Source organism: Oncorhynchus gorbuscha, linkage group LG14, assembly GCF_021184085.1.
Source record: "Oncorhynchus gorbuscha isolate QuinsamMale2020 ecotype Even-year linkage group LG14, OgorEven_v1.0, whole genome shotgun sequence".
Taxonomy (NCBI): Eukaryota; Metazoa; Chordata; class Actinopteri; order Salmoniformes; family Salmonidae; genus Oncorhynchus; species Oncorhynchus gorbuscha.
The window spans coordinates 491,168-505,333 of record NC_060186.1 but is presented as its reverse complement, the minus strand read 5'-3'; the positions used below and the strand labels follow the sequence as shown (position 1 = coordinate 505,333).

Below are 14,166 nucleotides of genomic sequence, written 5' to 3'. Positions count from 1 at the left end.
TGTCTACAGACACCAATACACCAATACCCTGCTGTCTACAGGCACCAATACCCTGCTGTCTGCAGGCACCAATACACCAATACCCTGCTGTCTACAGGCACCAATACCCTGCTGTCTGCAGGCACCAATACACCAATACCCTGCTGTCTGCAGGCACCAATACACCAATACCCTGCTGTCTGCAGGCACCAATACCCTGCTGTCTGCAGACACCAATACAGCAATACCCTGCAGGCACCAATACACCAATACCCTGCTGTCTACAGGCACCAATACACCAATACCCTGCTGTCTACAGGCACCAATACACCAATACCCTGCTGTCTGCAGACACCAATACAACAATACCCTGCAGGCACCAATACACCAATACCCTGCTGTCTGCAGGCACCAATACACCAATACCCTGCTGTCTGCAGGCACCAATACACCAATACCCTGCTGTCTGCAGGCACCAATACACCAATACCCTGCTGTCTGCAGACACCAATACAACAATACCCTGCAGGCACCAATACACCAATACCCTGCTGTCTGCAGGCACCAATACACCAATACCCTGCTGTCAATACACCAATAATCTGCTTTCTGCAGGCACCAATACACCAATACCCTGCTGTACAGACACCAATACCCTGCTGTCTGCTGGCACCAATACACCAATACCCTGCTGTCTGCAGGCATCAATACCCTGCTGTCTGCAGGCACCAATACACCAATACCCTGCTGTCTGCAGGCACCAATACACCTTACCCTGCTGTCTACAGACACCAATACACCAATACCCTGCTGTCTACAGACACCAATACACCAATACCCTGCTGTCTGCAGACACCAATACACCCAATACCCTGCTGTCTACAGATACCAACACCCTGCTGTCTACAAACACCAATACACCAATACTGGTCCCTAATTGAAGGCTGTCTGTTACAGGGATCTAGAGGAGGCTCTAGAGATGGGAGGGGATTGGTCCCTGAGAGAAGGCTGTCTGTTACAGGGATCTAGAGGAGGCTCTAGAGATGGGGTGGACTGGTCCCTGAGAGAAGGCTGTGTATAGACTGATACCTTGTCTGTTACAGGGATCTAGAGGAGGCTCTAGAGATGGGAGGGACTGGTCCCTCAGAGAAGGCTATGCCTGGGCAGAGGATAAGGAGCACTGTGAGGAGTATGGCAGGATGCTGCAGGCCGACCCCAACAAGGTCTCCTCCAAGGCCAAGAAGAGAGGCCTTCCTCAGGTAACACCACACCCTAACTAACCCTGACCCCTGACCCCCAACAAGGTCTCCAAGGCCAAGAAGAGGCCTGCCTCAAGTAACACCACTCCCTAACTAACCCTGACCCCTGACCCCAACAAGGTCTCCTCCAAGGCCAAGAAGAGTGGCCTGCCTCAGGTAACGCAACTCCCTAACTAACCCTGACCCCTGACCCCCAACAAGGTCTCCAAGGCCAAGAAGAGAGGCTTGCCTCAGGTAACACCACTCCCTAACTGACCCCTGACCCCCAACAAGGTCTCCTCCAAGGCCAAGAAGAGAGGCCTGCCTCAAGTAACACCACTCCCTAACTAACCCTGACCCCTGCCCCCAACAAGGTCTCCTCCAAGGCCAAGAAAAGTGGCCTGCCTCAGGTAACACCACTCCCTAACTAACCCTGACCCCTGACCCCCAACAAGGTCTCCTCCAAGGCCAAGTAGAGGCCTGCCTCAGGTAACACCACTCCCTAACTAACCCTGACCCCCAACAAGGTCTCCTCCAAGGCCAAGAAGAGTGGCTTGCCTCAGGTAACACCACTCCCTAACTAACCCTGACCCCCAACAAGGTCTCCTCCAAGGCCAAGAAGAGTGGCCTGCCTCAGGTAACGCAACTCCCTAACTAACCCTGACCCCTGACCCCAACAAGGTCTCCTCCAAGGCCAAGTAGAGAGGCCTGCCTCAGGTAACACCACTCCCTAACCTATAATGACCTGTCCTTTTTCCAGCTGGGTACTCTGGGGGCAGGGAACCACTACGCTGAGATCTATAATGACCTGTCCTTATTCCAGCTGGGTACTCTGGGGGCAGGGAACCACTACGCTGAGATCTATAATGACCTGTCCTTATTCCAGCTGGGTACTCTGGGGCAGGGAACCACTGAGATCTATAATGACCTGTCCTTATTCCAGCTGGGTACTCTGGGGGCAGGGAACCACTACGCTGAGATCTATAATGACCTGTCCTTATTCCAGCTGGGTACTCTGGGGGCAGGGAACCACTACGCTGAGATCTATAATGACCTGTCCTTATTCCAGCTGGGTACTCTGGGGGCAGGAAACCACTACGCTGAGATCTATAATGACCTGTCCTTATTCCAGCTGGGTACTCTGGGGGCAGGGAACCACTACGCTGAGATCTATAATGACCTGTCCTTTTTCCAGCTGGGTACTCTGGGGGCAGGGAACCACTACGCTGAGATCTATAATGACCTGTCCTTATTCCAGCTGGGTACTCTGGGGGCAGGGAACCACTACGCTGAGATCTATAATGACCTGTCCTTATTCCAGCTGGGTACTCTGGGGGCAGGGAACCACTACGCTGAGATCTATAATGACCTGTCCTTATTCCAGCTGGGTACTCTGGGGGGCAGGGAACCACTACGCTGAGATCCAGGTGGTGGATGAGATCTATAATGACTATGCTGCTAAGAAGATGGGCATCGACCACAAGGGCCAGGTGTGTGTGATGATCCACAGTGGCAGCAGGGGGGCTGGGCCACCAGGTGGCGACAGGTAGGACTGCTCTCTCGACCCATGTTGGAAATGTGCATTTTGTTTTGTTTTAAAGAATTGTCTGTAACGTGGTCACTTGTCTGCGTTGCTGCACGGTGTATTGGTTCTCGTCTTGGTCAGGTTGTTGTTGTTGTTTGTCTGTAACGTGGTCACTTGTCTGCGTTTGGTGCACGGTGTGTTGGTTCTCGTCTTAGTCAGGTTGTTGTTGCTGTTTGTCTGTAACGTGGTCACTTGTCTGCGTTGCTGCACGGTGGATTGGTTCTCGTCTTGGTCAGGTTGTTGTTGCTGTTTGTCTGTAACGTGGTCACTTGTCTGCGTTGCTGCACGGTGGATTGGTTCTCGTCTTGGTCAGGTTGTTGTTGTTGTTGTTGTTGTTGTTTATCAATGACTTACCTGGTTAAATAAAGGGAAAAATATACATTGATCTGTTTTAGAATAAGACTGTTACTTTACCAAAGCAGTACCAGGTACCAAAGCATTTCTGCAACCTTGAAGGTCCCCAAGAACACAGTGGCCTCCATCATTCTTAAATGGAAGAAGTTTGGAACGACCAAGAAGACTCTTCCTAGAGCTGGCCAGCCGGCCAAACTGAGCAATCGGGGGAGATGGGCCTTGGTCAGGGAGGTGACCAAGAACCCGATGGTCACTCTGACAGAGCTCCTCTGTGGATATGGGAGATCCTTCCAGAAGGACAACCATCTCTGCAGCACTCCACCAATCAAGTCTTTATGGTAGAGTGGGGAGACGGAAGCCACTCCTCAGTAAAAGACACATGACAACCTGCTATGAGTTTTCCTGAAGGCACCTAAAGGACTCAGACCATGAGAAACAAGATTTTCTGGTCTGATGAAACCAAGGTTGGACTCTTGGCCTGAATGCCAAGCGTCATGTCTGGAGGAAACCTGGCACCATCCCTACGGTGAAGCATGGTGGTGGTGGCACCATCCTTACGGTGAAGCATGGTGGTGGCAGCATCATGCTGTGGGGATGTTTTTCAGCAGCAGGAGCGGGAGACTAGTCAGGATCGAGGGAAAGATGAACGGAGCAAAGTACAGAGATCCTTGATGAAAACCTCCGACAATGCAGGAGTGGCTTTAGGACAAGTCTGTCCTTGAGTGGCCCAGCCGGAGCCCAGACTTGAACCTGATCGAACATCTCTGGAGAGACCTGAAAATAGCTGTGCAGCGATGCTCCCCATCCAACTTGACAGAGCTTGAGAGGATCTGCAGAGAAGAATGGGAGAAACTCCCCAAATACAGGTGTGCCAAGCTTGTAGCGTCATACCCAAGAAGACTGGAGGCTGTAATCGCTGCCAAAGGTGCTGCAACAAAGTACTGAATTAAGGGTCTGAGTACTTAGGTAAATGTGATATTGTTTTTTAAAATAAATTAGCAAAAACCTTTTTACTTTGTCATTATGGGGCATTGTGGGGGGGACAATTTAATCAATTTTAGAATAAGGCTAACCTAACAAAATGTGGAAAAAGTCAAGGGGTCTGAATACCTCTACTGAAGAACAACCCTTGAATAATTAGGTGTCCCAACTTTTGACTGGTACTGTATATGCTCTGGTAGATGCCCTGGTTGCCATGGAGAAGGCGATGAAGCGAGACAAGATCCAGGTGAACGATCGTCAGCTGGCGTGCGCCCGTATCTTTTCAGAGGAGGGACAAGACTACCTGAAAGGAATGGCCGCCGCCGGCAACTATGCCTGGGTCAACCGTTCCTCTATGACCTTCCTCACACGACAGGTAACTGACCCTACCTGACCGCACCTGAGACTGGTAACTGACCCTAACTAACCCCACCTGAGACGGGTAACTGACCCTAACTAACCCCACCTGAGACGGGTAACTGACCCTAACTAACCCCACCTGAGACGGGTAACTGACCCCACCTGAGACGGGTAACTGACCCCACCTGAGACGGGTAACTGACCCCACCTGAGACGGGTAACTGACCCCACCTGAGACGGGTAACTGACCCCACCTGAGACGGGTAACTGACCCCACCTGAGACAGGTAACTGACCCCACCTGAGACAGGTAACTGACCCCACCTGAGACAGGTAACTGACCCCACCTGAGACAGGTAACTGACCCCACCTGAGACAGGTAACTGACCCCACCTGAGACAGGTAACTGACCCCACCTGAGACAGGTAACTGACCCCACCTGAGACAGGTAACTGACCCCACCTGAGACAGGTAACTGACCCCACCTGAGACAGGTAAATGACCACTCCAGTGTGACTTCTCCGCGTCTCTGTCTCCTCCAGGCGTTTGCCAAGGTGTTCACCACCACTCCTGATGACCTGGACATGCATGTGATCTATGACGTGTCTCATAACATCGCCAAGGTGGAGGAACACATGGTAGATGGGAAACAGAAGACTCTGCTGCTGCATCGCAAGGGATCCACCCGGGCCTTCCCTCCACACCACCTCATCCCTGTAGACTACCAGGTACTCCTCATCCTGTAGACTACCAGATACTCCCCTCTCATCCCTGTAGACTACCAGGTACCCCCTCATCCCTGTAGACTACCAGGTACACCCCCTCATCCTGTAGACTACCAGGTACCCCCTCATCCCTGTAGACTACCAGGTACCCCCTCATCCCTGTAGACTACCAGGTACCCCCCCTCATCCCTGTAGACTACCAGGTACACCCCCTCATCCCTGTAGACTACCAGGTACACCCCCTCATCCCTGTAGACTACCAGGTACACCCCTCATCCCTGTAGACTACCAGGTACACCCTCATCCCTGTAGACCAGGTACTCCTCATCCCTGTAGACTACCAGGTACTCCCTCATCCCTGTAGACTACCAGGTACCCCCCTCTCATCCTGTAGACTACCAGGTACCCCCTCTCATCCCTGTAGACTACCAGGTACCCCCCTCTCATCCCTGTAGACTACCAGGTACCCCCTCTCATCCCTGTAGACTACCAGGTACCCCCTCTCATCCCTGTAGACTACCAGGTACACCCTCATCCCTGTAGACTACCAGGTACTCCCTCTCATCCCTGTAGACTACCAGGTACTCCCTCTCATCCCTGTAGACTACCAGGTACACCCTCCCCTCTCATCCCTGTAGACTACCAGGTACCCCCCCCCCCTCATCCCTGTAGACTACCAGGTACACCCCCTCATCCCTGTAGACTACCAGGTACACCCCCTCATCCCTGTAGACTACCAGGTACACCCTCTCATCCCTGTAGACTACCAGGTACACCCTCTCATCCCTGTAGACTACCAGGTACTCCCCCCCTCATCCCTGTAGACTATCAGGTATACCCCCTCCCCCTCATCCCTGTAGACTACCAGGTACCCCCCCATCCCTGTAGACTACCAGGTACCCCCTCATCCCTGTAGACTACCAGGTACTCCCCTCATCCCTGTAGACTACCAGGTATACCCTCTCATCCCTGTAGACTACCAGGTATACCCCCCTCTCATCCCTGTAGACTACCAGGTATACCCCCCCTCTCATCCCTGTAGACTGGGTACCCCCAATACAGAATACAGAATGAAGTTATGGTTTAATGTTACCTATAACATTATTGCCTATCTACTTTAGGGCCAATCTGACAGCCCATGTTTCTCTGGCCCTAAAGTAGTGCCATTTTGATGCAGACTGTTTTCAAAATGCTTCCTGTTTCTGGTCCAATCAGCTGACAGGCCAGCCGGTGTTGATCGGGGGCACGATGGGCACCTGCAGTTACGTCCTGACGGGCACGGAACAGGGCATGACGGAGACCTTCGGCACCACCTGCCACGGCGCGGTAAGGCTTTACTGCACCTCTCTGTCGCTTTACTGCACCTCTCTGTCGCTTTACTACACCTCTCTGTCGCTTTACTACACCTCTCTGTCGCTTTACTACACCTCTCTGTCGCTTTACTACACCTCTCTGTCGCTTTACTACAACTCTCTGTCGCTTTACTGCACCTCTATCGCTTTACTACACCTCTATCGCTTTACTACACCTCTGTCGCTTTACTGCACCTCTCTGTCGCTTTACTACACCTCTGTCGCTTTACTACACCTCTCTGTCGCTTTACTACACCTCTGTCGCTTTACTACACCTCTCTGTCGCTTTACTGCACCTCTGTCGCTTTACTGCACCTCTCTGTCGCTTTACTGCACCTCTCTGTCGCTTTACTGCACCTCTCTGTCGCTTTACTGCACCTCTCTGTCGCTTTTCTGCACCTCTCTGTCGCTTTTCTGCACCTCTCTGTCGCTTTACTACACCTCTCTGTTGCTTTACTACACCTCTCTGTTGCTTTACTACACCTCTGTCGCTTTACTACACCTCTGTCGCTTTACTGCACCTCTCTGTCGCTTTACTGCACCTCTCTGTCGCTTTACTGCACCTCTCTGTCGCTTTACTGCACCTCTCTGTCGCTTTACTGCACCTCTCTGTCGCTTTACTGCACCTCTCTGTCGCTTTACTGCACCTCTCTGTCGCTTTACTGCACCTCTCTGTCGCTGCTGCACCTCTTGTCGCTTTTTACTACACCTCTCTGTCGGCTTTTACTACACCTCTGTCGCTTTACTACACCTCTGTCGCTTTACTACACCTCTGTCGCTTTACTACACCTCTGTCGCTTTACTACACCTCTGTCGCTTTACTACACCTCTGTCGCTTTACTACACCTCTGTTGCTTTACTACACCTCTGTCGCTTTACTACACCTCTGTCGCTTTACTACACCTCTGTCGCTTTACTACACCTCTGTCGCTTTACTACACCTCTCTGTTGCTTTACTACACCTCTGTTGCTTTACTGCACCTCTCTGTCACTGTGTTCCTTGGTATGTCCATACTATAACAAGTAGTAACGATGGACTGCATCCATCTGTTCATTATCAAGAACATCTTTTACTCAACATTGAACTCTTGTCTCCAGGGTCGGGCTCTGTCTCGGGCCAAATCCCGCAGGAACATCGACTTCCAGGACGTGTTGGACAAGCTGGCAGACAAGGGTATCGCCATCAGGGTGGCTTCGCCCAAACTAGTCATGGAAGAGGTAGGCTTCGCCCAAGCTAGTCATGGAAGGGGTAGGCTTCGCTTCGCCCAGAATAGTCATGGAAGGGGTAGGCTTCGCCCAGACTAGTCATGGAAGGGCTATGCTTCGCTTCACCCAGACTAGTCATGGAAGGGGTAGGCTTCGCCCAGACTAGTCATGGAAGGGCTATGCTTCGCTTCGCCCAGACTAGTCATGGAAGGGGTAGGCTTCGCTTCGCCCAGACTAGTCATGGAAGGGGTAGGCTTCGTCCAGACTAGTCATGGAAGGGGTAGGCTTCACCCAGACTAGTCATGGAAAGGGTAGGCTTCGCTTCACCCAGACTAGTCGTGGAAGGGGTAGGCTTCACCCAGACTAGTCGTGGAAGGGGTAGGCTTCGTCCAGACTAGTCATGGAAGGGGTATGCTTCGCCCAGACTAGTCAGGGAAGGGGTAGGCTTCGCCCAGACTAGTCATGGAAGAGGTAGGCTTCGCCCAGACTAGTCATGGAAGGGGTAGGCTTCGCCCAGACTAGTCATGGAAGGGGTAGGCTTCGCTTCGCCCAGACTAGTCATGGAAGGGGTAGGCTTTGCCAAGACTAGTCATGGAAGGGGTATGCTTCGCTTCGCCCAGACTAGTCATGGAAGGGGTAGGCTTCGCCCAGACTAGTCATGGAAGGGGTAGGCTTCGCCCAGACTAGTCATGGAAGGGGTAGGCTTCGCCAAGACTAGTCATGCTACAGTGGGGGGGGTCGTGGCTATTGTGTTAAAAGACTAACAGTATTTTCTTACCATTTCTAGGCTCCGGAGTCGTACAAAAACGTGTGTGATGTCGTCAACACGTGTCACGATGCTGGAATCAGCAAGAAAGCCATCAAACTACGACCCATCGCCGTGATCAAGGGATAAGGCTGCACCACTCTGCTAGTGACGGCATTGGCCATGGCACTCCCTCCAGGAGCCAATCACCAGGCAGAGAGCTGAGCTGGCGGAGGAGCCAATGGGGAAGTGTCTGACTGCGAGTGAGCATGTCTGTCTTCATAGACTGACTTGACAAGGGATCGGTTTCCTCCGCTCCACTTCCTGTTTATGACCAGTGTGATTATTTTGACATGGGGGGGGGGGGGGGGGGTGATTTGTTCGTTGAGTGATCAATTTAATTGGACCGGATGAGCTCTTTAATATTGTCAAGTCTGAGAGGGTGAAGTGTCTGGGGTTTACCTTTCATTCATTGCAAAATCACTGTGGAATATAACTTTGAGATTCAGGTTAACCACAGATAATAAAATACAACACGACAGATTTAATGCCTGGTCGTCACTTTGTTCCAACATCTGAAGAAAACAAACACTAAAGCTTCACATGGTGAGGAGATGGTTTGGGAACTCGATTCTCTGACCAGATTGATCTCCCTCACCCATTGGTGAGGAGATGGTTTGGGAACTCGATTCTCTGACCAGATTGATCTCCCTCACCCATTGGTAGGAGATGGTTTGGGAACTCGATTCTCTGACCAGATTGATCTCCCTCACCCATTGGTAGGAGATGGTTTGGGAACTCGATTCTCTGACCAGATTGATCTCCCTCACTACCTCTCACCCATTGGTAGGAGATGGTTTGGGAACTAGATTCTCTGACCAGATTGATCTCCCTCACCCATTGGTCCATTAGTCTGGTCTGGAGGTAAGCTGTCTGGGATCATATCTGAATATCCATTAGTCTGGTCTGGTAAGCTGTCTGGGATCATTTCTGAATATCCATTAGTCTGGTCTGGTAAGCTGTCTGGGATCATTTCTGAATATCCATTAGTCTGGTCTGGGCTCATATCTGAATATCCATTAGTCTGGTCTGGAGGTAAGCAGTCTGGGATCATTTCTGAATATCCATTAGTCTGGTCTGGTGAGGTAAGCCGTCTGGGATCATTTCTGAATATCCATTAGTCTGGTCTGGGCTCATATCTGAATATCCATTAGTCTGGTCTGGTGAGGTAAGCTGTCTGGGATCATATCTGAATATCCATTAGTCTGGTCTGGTGAGGTAAGCTGGCTGTGATCATTTCTGAATATCCATTAGTCTGGTCTGGGATCATATCTGAATATCCATTAGTCTGGTCTGGTGAGGTAAGCAGTCTGGGATCATATCCATTAGTCTGGTCTGGAGATAAGCGGTCTGTGATCATATACATTAGTCTGGTCTGGAGGTAAGCTGTCTGGGATAATTTCTGAATATCCATTAGTCTGGTCTGGTGAGGTAAGCCGTCTGGGATCATTTCTGAATATCCATTAGTCTGGTCTGGGCTCATATCTGAATATCCATTAGTCTGGTCTGGAGGTAAGCTGGCTGGGATCATATCCATTAGTCTGGTCTGGAGGTAAGCTGTCTGGGATCATATCCATTAGTCTGGTCTGGAGGTAAGCTGTCTGGGATCATATCCATTAGTCTGGTCTGGAGGTAAGCTGTCTGGGATCATATCCATTAGTCTGGTCTGGTGAGGTAAGCTGTCTGGGATCATATCCATTAGTCTGGTCTGGAGGTAAGCTGTCTGGGAATCATATCCATTAGTCTGGTCTGGAGGTAAGCTGTCTGGGATCATATCTGAATATCCATTAGTCTGGTCTGGAGGTAAGCTGTCTGGGATCATATCCATTAGTCTGGTCTGGGATCATATCCATTAGTCTGGTCTGGAGGTAAGCTGTCTGGGATCATATCTGAATATCCATTAGTCTGGTCTGGAGGTAAGCTGTCTGGGATCATTTCTGAATATCCATTAGTCTGGTCTGGTGAGGTAAGCTGTCTGGGATCATTTCTGAATATCCATTAGTCTGGTCTGGTGAGGTAAGCTGGCTGTGATCATTTCTGATTATCCATTAGTCTGGTCTGGAGGTAAGCTGTCTGGGATCATATCCATTAGTCTGGTCTGGAGGTAAGCTGTCTGGGATCATATCCATTAGTCTGGTCTGGTGAGGTAAGCAGTCTGGGATCATATCTGAATATCCATTAGTCTGGTCTGGTAAACTGGCTGTGATCATTTCTGATTATTCTACAGAGGGTGGACAGGAAGTACAGGTGGATGAACATGCCGTTGAACAGTGTTTACTGCAGTTTCCTCAGGTTCAAAACGGAGCTGAGGTAGTGGGCGTGGCCAACGGTGCCCTCCTGGTGACCCGGCTCATTTCCCACCGGCTCCAAACGCGTTCCATGAAGGAGCCTGGTGTCTCCCTTTCAGACTTAGAGACAACCAGGTCAGGGGAGTTCCTAATCAGATATAATCAAGTATCAGGGAGGAGCGAAACCGCCCCACTCAAAGTGTTTTTGACACTGAGTGACTCAACAGATCAATACTACCTAACACTGGTAGGAAATAACTGGGATCTAAGTGCAACGACACGGAACACGTCGGTTCCTGGGAGGAGCTGAAATAAAACATCCCAGAAATGTTTTACGTCCTTTTCAGGGAACATTTCTCCTTGATAATCCAGATCAAGAAGCTGATTACACAGGTGCACCTTGTGCTGGGGACAAAAGCCCACTAAAATGTGCAGTGTTATCATGCCACAGATGTCTCGAGTTGAGGGAGAATGCAATTGGCATGCCGACTGTAGGAATGTCCACCAGAGCTGTTTTCCATAAGCTGCATCCAACGTCGTTTAGTGAGTGAATTTGGGAGACTGTCCAACCGGCCTCAACTGCAGGTGAAACCACGCCAGTCCAGGTGCTCTACATCAGAGGGGGAGGTGTTGAGGAGTATTTGTGTCTGTAATTAAGCCCATTTGTCCGGACAACTCATTCTGGAGTGGGTGGGCCTAAGCACTCCCAGGCCCATTCTGATTGGCTGATCTGGCTCCCAGTGGGTGGGCCTAAGCCCTCCCAGGCCCATCCATGTCTACGCCCCTGCCCAGTCATGTGAATTCCATTAGATTACGACCTAATGAATTTATTTCATTAAATGAACTGTAACGGAGTGTAAATCATTGACATGTTTGTTCAGTGTATATTTAACAGGCAGGTTAGCATTACCAAACACATTTCCTCATTGATCTGAGCTGAATTGTGAGTAACAGTTGGGTATAAAATGTTGTTGTCTGGTTATAGTCAGTTCATACATGGATCGTGCTGCTCTTTAAAGACGAATATAACCTTTTTAATATTACATATGTTCAAAACAACAACAAACCATCAAACTCATTTATTTATTTACATCCCAACATATTATTCCTTCTGAAAATAAAAAAACGTAATATTTACATTTTGATCCACTATTAAAAGTCGTTAATTCCTTCTGGAAGTGACGTTGTCGTAACGACCAACACTTCGCTGGTCAGTCTGGTCCAGAGTTCTGCTGTTGAGGGCAGAGTGGATGACATCACTCAGTCACAAAAATAACCTTGTTCAGGGCAGGTCCTATTCTGTCTGAGGGGACTGAGGGTAGAGAACCTTGTTCAGGGCAGGTCCTAGTCTGTCTGAGGGTAGAGAACCTTGTTCAGGGCAGGTCCTAGTCTGTCTGAGGGTAGAGAACCTTGTTCAGGGCAGGTCCTATTCTGTCTGAGGGTAGAGAACCTTGTTCAGGGCAGGTCCTAGTCTGTCTGAGGGTAGAGAACCTTGTTCAGGGCAGGTCCTAGTCTGTCTTGAGGGTAGAGAACCTTGTTCAGGGCAGGTCCTAGTCTGTCTGAGGGTAGAGAACCTTGTTCAGGGCAGGTCCTAGTCTGTCTGAGGGTAGAGAACCTTGTTCAGGGCAGGTCCTAGTCTGTCTGAGGGTAGAGAACCTTGTTCAGGGCAGGTCCTAGTCTGTCTGAGGGTAGAGAACCTTGTTCAGGGCAGGTCCTAGTCTGTCTGAGGGTAGAGAACCTTGTTCAGGGCAGGTCCTGTTCTGTCTGAGGGTAGAGAACCCTGCCCAGGGCAGGTCCTAGTTCTGTCTGAGGGTAGAGAACCTTGTTCAGGGCAGGTCCTATTCTGTCTGAGGGTAGAGAACCTTGTTCAGGGCAGGTCCTAGTCTGTCTGAGGGTAGAGAACCTTGTTCAGGGCAGGTCCTAGTCTGTCTGAGGGGACTGAGTTCAGAAAGCATATCTGATCTAGAAGCAGTCCAAACCTCCTGTTCTTCATTACAACCTCCACCAGCACTCCTACTGAAACACCACGAATTTAGGCTCTGACGTTCAGGACAACCTGACAACGTTCTGACGTTCAGGACAACCTGACAACGTTCTGACGTTCAGGACAACCTGACAACGCTCTGAGGGACAGGGGTACCTGACAACGCTCTGAGGGACAGGGGTACCTGACAACGCTCTGAGGGACAGGGGTACCTGACAACGTTCTGAGGGACAGGGTACCTGACAACGCTCTGAGGGACAGGGGTACCTGACAACGTTCTGAGGGACAGGGGTACCTGACAACGCTCTGAGGGACAGGGTACCTGACAACGTTCTGAGGGACCTGACAACGCTCTGAGGGACCTGACAACGCTCTGAGGACCTGACAACGTTCTGAGGGACAGGGCACCTGACAACGTTCTGAGGGACAGGGGCACCTGACAACGCTCTGAGGGACAGGGGTACCTGACAACGCTCTGAGGGACAGGGGTACCTGACAACGTTCTGAGGGACAGGGGTACCTGACAACGTTCTGAGGGACAGGGGTACCTGACAACGCTCTGAGGGACAGGGGTACCTGACAACGTTCTGAGGGACAGGGGTACCTGACAACGTTCTGAGGGACAGGGGTACCTGACAACGCTCTGAGGGACAGGGGTACCTGACAACGCTCTGAGGGACAGGGGTACCTGACAACGTTCTGAGGGACAGGGCACCTGACAACGCTCTGAGGGACAGGGGCACCTGACAACGTTCTGAGGGACAGGGGTACCTGACAACGTTCTGAGGGACAGGGGTACCTGACAACGTTCTGAGGGACAGGGGCACCTGACAACGTTCTGAGGGACAGGGGTACCTGACAACGTTCTGAGGGACAGGGGTACCTGACAACGTTCTGAGGGACAGGGGTACCTGACAACGTTCTGAGGGACAGGGGTACCTGACAACGTTCTGAGGGACAGGGGCACCTGACAACGTTCTGAGGGACCTGAGAACGTTCTGAGGGACAGGGGTACCTGACAACGTTCTGAGGGACCTGACAACGTTCTGAGGGACAGGGGTACCTGACAACGCTCTGAGGGACCTGACAACGCTCTGAGACAGGGGTACCTTAAAACTGGAACAGAAGGTAAAGTAAATGCAGAATAAATCAGAGGTCTGTCCTGTCTGTCATCCACCTTTACAGAGGTCTGTCCTGTCTGTCATCCACCTTTACAGAGGTCTGTCCTGTCTGTCATCCACCTTTACAGAGGTCTGTCCTGTCTGTCATCCACCTTTACAGAGGTCTGTCCTGTCTGTCATCCACCTTTA

General features: G+C 50.9%; 1 protein-coding gene and 1 long non-coding RNA gene across 3 annotated transcripts in view; one reads left to right on the top strand and one right to left on the bottom strand.

Moving 5' to 3' along the window:
* The first annotated feature begins 2,683 nt into the window (after positions 1-2,683).
* LOC123995838 (RNA-splicing ligase RtcB homolog) lies at positions 2,684-8,816 on the top strand. Its single transcript, XM_046299521.1, has 6 exons — positions 2,684-2,753; positions 4,338-4,513; positions 5,039-5,224; positions 6,437-6,547; positions 7,672-7,791; positions 8,567-8,816. Exons 1-6 carry the CDS (start codon positions 2,684-2,686, stop codon positions 8,672-8,674), a joined length of 771 nt encoding a protein of 256 aa, XP_046155477.1. The 3' UTR covers positions 8,675-8,816.
* Positions 8,817-12,003: 3,187 nt separating this feature from the next.
* Positions 12,004-14,166, bottom strand: part of LOC123995958 — a 23,093-nt gene continuing 20,930 nt past the window's right edge. For both annotated transcript variants that reach the window (XR_006831922.1, XR_006831923.1), the window contains exons 3-4: positions 12,694-12,775; positions 12,004-12,610 (exon numbers count right to left, since the gene is read on the bottom strand). This is a non-coding gene — a long non-coding RNA (uncharacterized LOC123995958). The remainder of the gene's footprint in view (positions 12,611-12,693; positions 12,776-14,166) is intronic.